General features: G+C 30.1%; 1 protein-coding gene across 1 annotated transcript; it reads left to right on the forward strand.

Annotated features, from left to right (window-relative positions):
• Positions 1-3116: 3116 nt before the first annotated feature.
• Positions 3117-6376, forward strand: LOC112525525 (cytochrome P450 CYP72A219-like). The gene is made up of 5 exons (XM_025135687.1): positions 3117-3390; positions 4768-4988; positions 5072-5316; positions 5471-5855; positions 5951-6376. Exons 1-5 carry the CDS (start codon positions 3117-3119, stop codon positions 6374-6376), a joined length of 1551 nt encoding a protein of 516 aa, XP_024991455.1.
• The last annotated feature ends 5574 nt before the right edge of the window (positions 6377-11950 follow it).

Consider the following 11950-nt stretch of genomic DNA (forward strand, 5'->3'; position numbering starts at 1 on the left):
TGATTTTCTATGTTCTTGGATATTTTTAAGTAAAATTTAGTTGATTTTTCTGTCTTTATAAATAAGTAAGTAATTACAGATAAGATTGTTTAAATATAAACTGAAATCGATCTGATCTATCTATTCAAATTAAAGGTCTATGGCTTGTCTCTTCACACCCTAACCAACATCTATTCTACCATTAATTTGACAAAACACTACATCAGTTTTAAAAGATATGTATACGCAATTTTAAACTAATTTTTGTGTTCTCAAACTACAAACAAGACAATATAATTTGTTTTTGGTTTTGATAAAAAGGACCAGATTTGGTTTGAGCTTGGCTCGGTCAAAAGTACATGAAGGTCTCAGGTTCAAATCCAAGGAGAAATAAAAATCCCTTTGTGGCCACGGAGGTTCAAATGCGGTGACTCCGGACTTTCTGGTCGTCCTGGGATTAGTCGGTTTGCATAGCGGGTTGGATATTCAGGTTAATAAAAAAAAAGGACCATCTGTTTTGATAAAAGAACCATCTGTAAAACAAAATAAAGTGTAGTGATTTGTTTATGGTATTAAAAACACGACTATTATAAAATTTAGTGGTTTAAAATAGAATTGAAATTAAAGTAGACAAAATCAAGGATAATATATATGTAATATTTTATTTGTGTTTAAGTTTTTTTAAAATATGAAATCATTAACATTGGTCTCTGAAATAAACCCCTTTCGAGTTGGTTTTACACATACAATCGGCATATAATCGGAAACAATCAGAAGAAAAGAAAAGCATGAAATTTTTTATCATCTAAAGTAGTTAGAATTATAGAAATTTTGAAAACTGAAAAATGGGAACAAATATTTATCAAGCGTTTGATATGAGTTACTTTTATGAAACTGTTTTGATGCTATTATTGGCAAAATGGTACGGATCAAAATTTTACCCGATAAACGCTTACCGGGTAAAAGACGCTTACCACAATCCATTTTGATGGTTGAAAATATTACTCAACAAGGTAGGTGAGAGTGATGACTCTTGCTAGTAATGACTTACCCGATAAGCGTTTGGTAAACGACCCCTATAAGTGCTACCATTTTTATGAATAAGAAACAAGATAAAAATTTAGGCATTTAAACACAGACATGAATGTTTTAAAGCAATTTAACATAAAAACGCTTGGTGATCGTACCTCTAAACTACGTTTCTACTTCAACAACTTATCTTCAGTCCTAGCATTGACAAACTACCATTGCAATTGCCAATTATATGAAAGCGTCAACATGTATGCATACACAACACGATTCTCACCCACTTTCCCTCTTCAAACATCAACCGCAAAACTAAGTACCGACGGTATCTCAAGTACTAATGATTCCAGAAACAAAATTCCTTCAATGACTAATTATTTCCCTTGATGCGGATATCATAAACTTGACGATTATTATGAAGGTACATGATACTATCAAAAGCATCCAACCTGATGATGATGATTGATGATGATGGTTCAATTCATATTCAAGCTGAAATCTTCCCAATGATAAAGTGGGATCTTCCCAACGATATAATGGCCCTCGTTATAACAAGAATAAGAAGAGCAAAGAAGCACCAACCTCACAGACACAGTGATGAGTAAAGAAATACGTGGTGATGAGTTTATAACTAACTGGATACTAATTGCAGTCAGATATAGCATATTCAAACCCTAAAAACACAAAATGATTTTTTTAATGAACTCTAAAGCCGATTGAAGAAGAAATACGACGATTTCACATACTTAACACCACGATAAGATCGATTGATGACGAGCGATGGAAGATAGAGACCGATTGAAGAAGCCCATTGAAGAAGAAAGAGTGGTCGGTCGAAGATTGAAAACATTGGAATTTAGAGCACTGATTGAAATCCCTGTTATTAGGAAATTGAGTTTTGGTTAAATGTGTTATAATATTTTTCATGTCATTAACTTACATGCCGATTTTTTTCCACATCATTTTTTTAAATACATGTCATCTTTAGTTACCGGTTACCTGAAGAAGTATAGGTAAATTAAGTAATTAAAAGTTTGAGATTTTATATTTCAGGTATCAAAATTGAAAGTTTTTAAAGTATGTTATTTAAAATAGGAATAAAATTTTTACGCAATTTGCCCTTAATTTTTATTAGATTTTTTTCAACTATTTTTTTATGTTTTAAATTGGATCTTACAAATCTCACGTATTAGTAAAATCTTACAAGAAGGCCCCCTATATATAGGGAGGTTCAGGGGAAAACTTCACACAAATGAAAAACTAAGGAATACCTTGATAAACGTTCATTTGGACGGCATGCACATGTGCTTACTGGTAACTGAAGTTGTTTCTTGGTTTTTATGCACTTGTATGTATTATGCACATGTGCATACCAAACAAATTGCTTAAAATTACCTATATGAACATATGGATATTGTCCAGATGAACGATTACTAGAGTGTTTCTCAGTTTTCCTTATATGTATAGATAGAAGTGGACAATTTTTAAGATTAATTGACATTGAAAAAGAAAAAAAATATGAAAAAAAAAATCAATATACGAGAAAAATAAGCAAATTTTTTTTTAAATAAGATTCAAACCTATGACCTTTTTCATATGAATTGGTAATTCAACCATTCTACCCTTTTTTAATTCTGTGATAAATTTGGTTTTAAAATATTTAAAGGCGCCCCTTAAAATCAAGTGGATGCAATTTTAGACGTCTAATTTTTTTGTCTCTTATAATAATCGAGTGAATGGGAACATAAAAGACCACTCAACGTTTAATAGCTCCGGCTCCAGCAATATGACTCTTCAAAATAAAGAAAGATTTGATTGTAGAATGGGTCGAAATATTCCATTATAATACAATTTCAACCTATTTTAAGCCGACAAAAGTTTTCATAGTTTAGACGTAAAAATTTCAAACCTCTCCATCAACATAACATCAGGTACAAGTTCAATACAATTTTTCCTTCTTATTCATGAATACAATAAAAAAACACAGGATGCATAACCATCAACCACTCAAACCTTAGGGTTATAAAAGAAAAATTATCAATCAATAAATACCCTCGTTCTCTGAACATCATCACAAGTTCACAAAATTACCTCACAGCTTTTCTACAGCCATGGAGGAAACAACAGTTGTTTGTGTTATCGGAGTAGCAGGGATCTTGACGATATACATATGGCGACTTTTGAATTTCTTGTGGTTTAAACCGAAAAAGATGGAGAAGTTTCTAAGAGATCAAGGACTCAAAGGCACCCCTTACCGATTCATGGTCGGAGATTCGAAAGAGTTGGAGAACATGATAAACGAAGCCAACTCTAAACCTATGAGTCTAAATCATGATATCACTCCTCGTGTATTGACACTCTTCCATAAATCCATCATTACTCACGGTACGTATATGTGAAACAGGGAATCTCGATTTCTATACATATGTGATCCAATAGTGGGAAATGTTTTGTGCATTTGTTTGACTTGGTATCTTGTTTAGAGCATCTGTAGGACTACTATAAACGTTGAATATGTTCAAATGTCTTAATACACTATTTTATAAGACTTGGATTTATAGAACCAAACAATTATGTATCATAAATAAAATTGTTACAACAACTTGATAAATTGTTATTGGATGGTATAATAAGGGCTATTTTCAAAAAGAGATAGTTATAATTCACTAAATTTCCTATTATACTCTTGATTAATTAAGAAACATAAATAACACTACAAAGTAAAGAGACTTCAGGTCACTACAACAAAATTAGGTTTATAAGGTGCCATCATTTTCCAAAACGTCATAATAGACTGTTTTATAGGACTTAACTTTTAGGACCAAAATATAAAGCGTCTTATCTAAAGGCATTGTAATAAGTTGATAGGACGCTTTGGGCCTCTTAACAAATTTTTTAGGATACTTTTAATACAAAGCATCGCATTATCAAATTTTATAGGACAATTTTAAGAAAGTGTCCTATAAACTCATTTTTTTACAGAACACTTGTTTTTATAGAACATTTTTTCAAATAATGTTCTATAAAATTGCTAATGAGACTCTGTGCTAGAAATGTTGTAAAAAACTTGTTAAACGTCTAAAACATTCTATAAACATATTATAATACCTTTAGATAAGAAACTTTATTCTTTAATCTTTAAAATTAGAGCCTGTATAACAATCTATTAGGACGCTTAAATTTTTTGGACATCCTATAAACCCGATTTTGTTGTAGTGGGTTTTTTCGTCGGTAATTTCAGACAGATCTATGTCGGATCACCGTTGGGTTGACCATCACTGACGAATTTTTCGGTTGGTGATTGAAAATGTGGCAGTAATCCACTAGTAATCATGACCAATGGCCACACTTTCTCCGGCAATGAGATCGCCGATGATGGCTTTTTCTAGCGGATTACAGACGGATTTTTTCCTTCGGTAAAACCTCTTTGTTTTGTAGTTGTTTTAAGAGTTGAAATGGAAAGCGAGAATGTTTGCCTCTATCATTAAGGAAAAAATTGTAATTTAACTGATTAAGAAGTGTAATAACTATATATTTAGCTAATTATGTAAATTTATTTTGAGTTGTAAAAAATATTCAATATATTTGGCTTCTCTTGCAGATACTTGACATTTCTAGATCTTAATAGAAATAAACAAATAATAAATGTAAAATTAGCATCGCTTTTAATACAAATAAATGATTAATAAATGCTTTTCCAAATTAATTTCATGTCAAACATTTAGTTCATTGGTGTCTGGTTTTAACAACATCGACATACAGGCAAGACTTGTTTTACATGGATGGGGACAAGACCTATGGTCAACATATCTGAACCCACAATGATGAAAGAGGTCTTGGCTAATTATCATCAATTTCAAAAGCCAAAGGGAGGAAACCCATTAATAGAGTTGCTAGGAAGAGGGTTGATCAATGTCGAGGCTGATCAATGGATTAAACATAGAAAAATCATCAACCCTGCTTTCCATGTCGAGAAGCTCAAGGTTTCGTGCCTACCATTCTGCTCTTTAATTTATTTGAAATCATTGTTAGTATATATGCTTAATTGTATTTTCTTTTTTGTCAGCATATGGTTCCTGCATTTTTTGTGAGTTGCGGTGAGATGATTCACAAATGGGACGAAATGGTAACGAAAGAGAGCTCGTGTGAAGTGGATGTATGGCCTCATCTTCAAACACTTACAGCGGACGTGATTTCACGTACATCGTTTGGTAGTAGTTTTGAGGAAGGAAGAAAGATATTTGAACTTCAGAGAGAACTAGGGGAGATGACTATGAAAGCTGCAATGTCAATTTACATTCCTGGATCAAAGTGAGTTTCTTTCCGAACAATTTGTTTACATTAAAAAACGAACAATACAATGCAAAGTGTAACATTTTAACTCCAATCTACTATTTAGTAGACATTTAAAGTTGGGATATCATTATTTTTTGGTATTTAAGCTAATAAACTATGATTCTAACAGATTTTTGCCTACCAAAAAAAACAAGAGGATGAAAGAGATTGATCGGGAAGTGAAGGCTTCGATAAAGAGTATAATTGATAAACGAGTTGTTGCTATGAAGGCCGGGGAAAGTATCAATGATGACCTTCTGGGCATTCTTTTGGATTCCAATTACAAAGAAATTAAACAACGAGGAAATATCAATTTTGGCTTAAGCATTGAGGAAGTCATCGAAGAATGCAAACTTTTCTATTTTGTAGGACAGGAAACCACCGCAAATATGCTTGTTTGGACTATGATTTTACTAGGTCAACACAAGGAGTGGCAGACACGAGCTAGAGAGGAAGTTTTACAGGTTTTCGGACAAGAAAGACCAGATATTGATGGGTTGAATCACCTAAAAATTGTAAGTTTTTTCATACTTGTGGCTTACCAAAGCTATCTCCTTATTAAACATGTCAAAATCCATATTTATTCTGTATCTTAATTATTCTTTTGCAGGGCAACATGATCTTCAATGAAGTTCTTAGACTATATCCATCTGCAATATTGCTACGACGATCAGTACATGAAGAAACCAAATTAAGAAACATAATCTTGCCGGCAGGAACCCTCATTCAATTAAACACGTTGTTTTTACACCATGACCAAGATATATGGGGTGAAGATGTGAACGAGTTCAAGCCCGAAAGATTTTCTGAAGGTGTGCTAAAGGCAACCAAGGGGCAAGCGTCATATGTCCCATTTGGAGGTGGCCCACGTATATGTGTCGGACAGAATTTCGCAATGCTAGAAGCTAAAATAGTGTTTGCAATGATTCTGCAACGCTTCTCTTTTGATCTATCTCCGTCATACTCACATGCTCCACACGCTATAATTACTTTAAAACCTCAATTTGGCGCTCACTTGATTTTACACAAACTTTAGGGAGTTTCTTAAATGTTTTAGTTTGTTTTAAAATATTTTGTGTTATATTTCTGTTGATGAAATTTATCTTGTTGTAGCATACGTGTTACTCGTTATTATATATTGCAATAAATTTTGCCTATGCTATGTGAAAATAAGCTGTGTATATTCCAAGAAAGTGGTAGATAACTTCTTCTTAAATGTATGTTATCGTTTTATGCTTGAATGTTTTGCCAAACATTCTGTATTCTAATGAGAAACACACAACTATAAATAAAGTATGGATTTTATTCAACATATTTGCTCAACTTATAATATTTATTTTGCTAAAAAGAAAATTGTAACATTTGATTTAATACAAAGTTTTGTGATAATGATTGATTATAGCCGTATGTTTAAACCGCCTAAACTAATGTCAAGGTGAAAAGTCTTGTGAACAAAAACACTCAAATATCACGGGTAAGAAAGTTTGTAACGAACTTTTAAATTTATATGACCATCAAATCAACATTTTGATGTACTAAAATTTTACCCAGGTAAGTGTTTTCCCGGAAAATTGTTGCATTTGATACGTTTTGATGTACTAAAATCTTACGCATCAAAGTAAATTATAGTGTTGACTTCTATAGATAAACACTTACTGGGTAAGTATTTGAGTAAACAACCCCTTAATTACTTTTATCACTCTTGAAATTCTACGTCTTTTGTATATATATCCTTTCAGATTGTAGTCACACATTGTGGTCTTCTCACCATGATATTAGAGCTTGGTTGCAGTGGCTGTGCAGCGGCTTAATAAAAAGGAGGAGATGAAGTGCGACACTGGTTATTCGTCCCTGTGTGTTTTTTATAAAGTATCAGTCCATGTATATTTGTGCGTTGGACTTACGATCATGGAAGACCAACCTTTTCGTTAGACTCGTGATACCACTTTTTTATATTTGAAACTTCACAGTAAAACACTGTGAAGTTGGATAAAAAATCTATCTTTTTATTTAACGAAATAAATTGTGTTCTACAATTTTTTAATATTGTTATATTAATAAATAATTCAAAAAAATCTAATTTATTTAATGTATTTATACGTYAAGTAAAAKTTTTTGAACAAATATAATATATTCTTTAAAAGATAATATTTTTTTGGTAAAAAAAGAACAATTCTTATTTTTTTATATCAAAAAACACATATTTTTTAAAAAAATACTAGTGAGATAAGTTATTTTCTACTAGTTTTATTAATAGAGGTTGGTTATTATACAACCCTTGACATTTGTGCAACCAATACAACTCAATCTCAACCATCCATTTCATTTGATTGATATGTTATTTCATATAAGTTTTGATTGTTTCCTGATATAAAGTATTGATCATAATTAATGAATCATATTTATCTTCCATAAATATTCAAATCATAATAAATGAACTATCATCATTTCCATAAATATCTCAATTTATTGGGTTGCATTGGTTATACAAATGCGATTAGTTGTATTTGAAACAAACTCTTTATTAATATTGGTATATTAACAAATAATTTAGAATTTTTTTAATTCATTTAATATATTTATTAAATAACCTGTAAAATATCTAAATATTAAAATTAAAAGTACATTGTTAAATAAGAACTAGTAAATTTTATAATAAAATAATTTTGAAAGTGTAATGTTGTAATAAGAAAGTCACATCACTATAGTACATATAGACAACCTACATGGATAATAAAGTAGCATGGAAACTTGGTATAATGGGTAAATTTAAATCAAAATGTTACCCAATGCTATAATGGGTAAATTTTTCAAAGTACAATGTTCTAATAAAAAATAGTTTGAAAGTACATTGATGTAATTAGAAAAACTGGGAATACAATGTTATAATAAAGAAATTTATGAAAGTAAATTGCTATTTTGTACATTTTACTCAAAAATAAAATAAAAAACAAAAGTATTAAATTAAATAAAGAAAAAAGTATTAAATTAATTAGGTTATATTTGGGTTAAAAAGTATATTTGATATTAAGAAAATATAAAATGTTATTCCATCAAAATCCCAACTTTTTTTTATTAACCTGAATATCCAATCCGCTATGCGATCTGACTAACCTCATGACGACTACCTGCTTTACGAGTAGCCCAGAGTCACCGCATTTGAACATCTATGGTTACAAGTAGATTTTTATTCCTCCTTGGTTGAACCTGAGACGTACTTACATACACTTTTAATTTTTGGAGCTCAAGCTCGAATCAATCAGGCATCACCGTTGTGATTTCAAAATCCCAACTTATTGTGAAAGAATGTTGAAATCCCTTTGTTTGTGGAATTGGATGGATTTGAAGATTCATTCTAAAAAAAAACAAAACAAGGGAATAAAATTGATTTATGTTATCTAAAATGTTAGAGACAACATTTATGAGCATGCATTTCAATTCTTACCTTCTTAGTTAAGTTACCACCTAGTCCCCATGTAAATCACAACCACATCAACACTCTTAATGACATTAAAATCACAAAGACCTTTAAGGGGGTGTTTGTGATTGCTTATTTTAGGTGTTTTTTGACTTATTTCAATCTGACATTGGTGATAAGCTAGATGCTAGTGTTTGGATGAGGAAAAATAAAATTGCTTATACTGGTGTCAAACCGGTAATAAGCAGTTTTTGATAAGTTAATCCTTCCTGACTTATGAAAAATTGCTTATTATCAGTTTACCATTTTAATCTTGTTTTATCAATGTTTGTTAATTATTAATCGTATTGATATAAATTTTTGTCAAAAATATTATTATAAATGATGAAAAATAAATTTTTACATGTTAAAAAATCAAATAAGTTAATAATCAAAAATATTATTATATGGAAGACTGTCCTTTTTTGGTAATTTTACATATATAAGTAAAATTTGCCAAACACTAAAAAACAACTTATCAACTTATTGTTTTTTGGTACCGCTATAAGTTAATCCAAACACTTATTACAAAACTCCGATTTAATATTACATAAGTTAATAAACACTTTTATAAAAAAAACATAAGTTGTTTTAAATAAGCAATCCCAAACACCCCTAAATAAGAAATACAGGTAGAATATGATATTGTTTAGTTTGTGAACTTAAATTAAATTCAAATGACAATTTTTTAGTCAAAGTTGAAAATTCACATTTGTAAATTTGACTAGATTGAAATAATGATATTTAACGATTATTATATGCACCGACTCCATATGAAAACCCAAATAATTCTACATACTTATCTCAAAATATATATGATTTATTCTCTGGAGGTGAAATTTTTAAATTCCAGCTTCTTATATCAACTAAAAATACAATTCAAACAAAAATGATCTTTTGTTATTATGATAATTGTAACACCAATGTTTATTTATTTATACACAAACAACAAAAAAAGTTTACGAATTTTTTTTACTGTAAAAAATCAGTAACTTTTGGTTGGTGCATTTGCATTTTCCATATCTCCTATTCATTTCCTGACTTCTATTACCACCGACACTCCCAATTTCTGTTTTTAATTATTACTAAAAAGGTATAAATATTAATTTGTCTTGTATAATTAATTAATTTAAAACCAAACTAAGCATTCACAAGAATTCTCAATAGAAACTTGGGTAAAGAAAACCCTATTTATATCAAGGTTTGTCTGAATATGTTCTAATTATATGTGATTTAAAATTGGGTCTTTAATGTTTACAGGATTTAATTATATATATTTTAGCTTTTATTGAATTTTTTTAGGTTTTTATTATTTAGCTGAATTAGTGATTTATTGTTCTCTACATTCAAATAATATCAGAACACTGATTTTTATTTAAATTAATTTAATATAATATATGATATGAAATTTTAATTTTTTTAATTTATTATTTTATACAGATGTCAGAGCGTTTTTCCAAGCCTTGTTTATATTAGGAAAAATTGCATCAAAATGAAACCAACTTTCACTTTATTCCTATTTTAGGAGACCAACTTTTAAAATCTTCATTTATAAGTCTCTATCAAACTTTTTGTTTATTTAAGGGTCTGGTTGATCTATTAATACTGACATAATCCAGATTTTTTGACAACTAAGATATTTCACGTCATATTAATTTTTTTATTTTAAATCCACGTCATATTTTAAAATTGCAAAATAAATATATAAAATTAACTAAAATTTGTTTTTTTATTAAAAATTAATGCAATAAAATCTATATTTCTTTCCAAATCTTGTTTTTTAAATAAAAAAAATTCAAATATCAAATTGAAGATGTTTCCAAATCTCGTTTTTTATAGAAAAAATTAATTGATGCAATAAAAAATAAATATTAAATATCAAATGAAGAGAGGATACCCTGCCGGAGAAGGCAGAAAGCTATAGTGACAGGAGACTATGAGACGACGGTGATTGAAGGACGAGGGAGGGGCAACGACTGTTGGAGAGGACAGAAAGCTACAGCGGCAGGAGGCTATGGGACGACGACGATTGAAGGAAGAAGGAGGGGCAGGATTGCGATCGAGACAGGAGACGTGAAGTGGACTTCATTTTGATTTGTCAAAATAATTACCACATAATATTTGTTTAAATAAGTTCCTTCCAAGTCATATTAAATTACCTGTTACCTATTCAACAGGTCAACTAGACCCTTAAATAAACAAAAAATTTGACAGAGACGCTTAAATGAATATTTTAAAAGTTAGTTCCCTAAAATAGGAATAAGATGAAAGTTAGTTTCATTTTGATGTAATTTTTCATTTATATTAAATCAGTAAAAAACTATTTCAGCGAAAAACCTTTCCGGCTTTGGAGAAATTTGATCCTTCTTTTATTTGGCAAAAGTCTTAATGCGGGCCATACAACACCCTAGTCTTTGTGGAAAAGTTGGAAATTATTGGGACACAATTTTTACATGCCACACCCTCAACTCTCAACTGTTTTCACTTAGACCCTATAATTATCATTCGTTTGAGCTCTATATATATACAGGGACCTAATTAAATGAGAATTCGATATGTAATTTATGATAACCGTGAGATCCATTCAACAACTCTCCTCTTCTCTCTCTCTCCATATTCAACAACTCTCTCTCTCTCTCTCTCTCTCTTCGTATTCTCCTTTTGTATTACCAAAATTAATACTTGATTTTGTGAACACGTTGTAAACAATATGGGTATCACGGTGAGTTTCAACGTGCATACAATGAGTATCACAACGTATATACAATGGGTATTAGAGTGTGCATATTGTATGTATCTTGAGTATTATAATGATATGATTTATATGTATTCTTTTTAATGTGTTTAGATATTACATTTTGTATCTTGTGTGTAATTGGTTTGCTGGAATAAGGATTCCTCATATATATATATATATAAACACACACCAATAACATATTTTTAACTCAATAACTTATTTTTAAATGCAAGTGATGACTATTCACGCTCTCCAATAATGATGTATTGCTAAGAAAACAATAAAAAAAAACACATGAATCATTTTATCAACTACGCAAACCATAAGGTGGTGAAGTGAAAATTATCCATCAATAAATATCCTATTTTCCTACCAACTATGATCACAGATCACAGGCCTTTTTTCTTTCCAGCACG

The sequence above is a fragment of the Cynara cardunculus genome (assembly GCF_001531365.2).
Source record: "Cynara cardunculus var. scolymus isolate 2C chromosome LG 13, CcrdV1, whole genome shotgun sequence".
NCBI classification, from domain to species: Eukaryota; Viridiplantae; Streptophyta; class Magnoliopsida; order Asterales; family Asteraceae; genus Cynara; species Cynara cardunculus.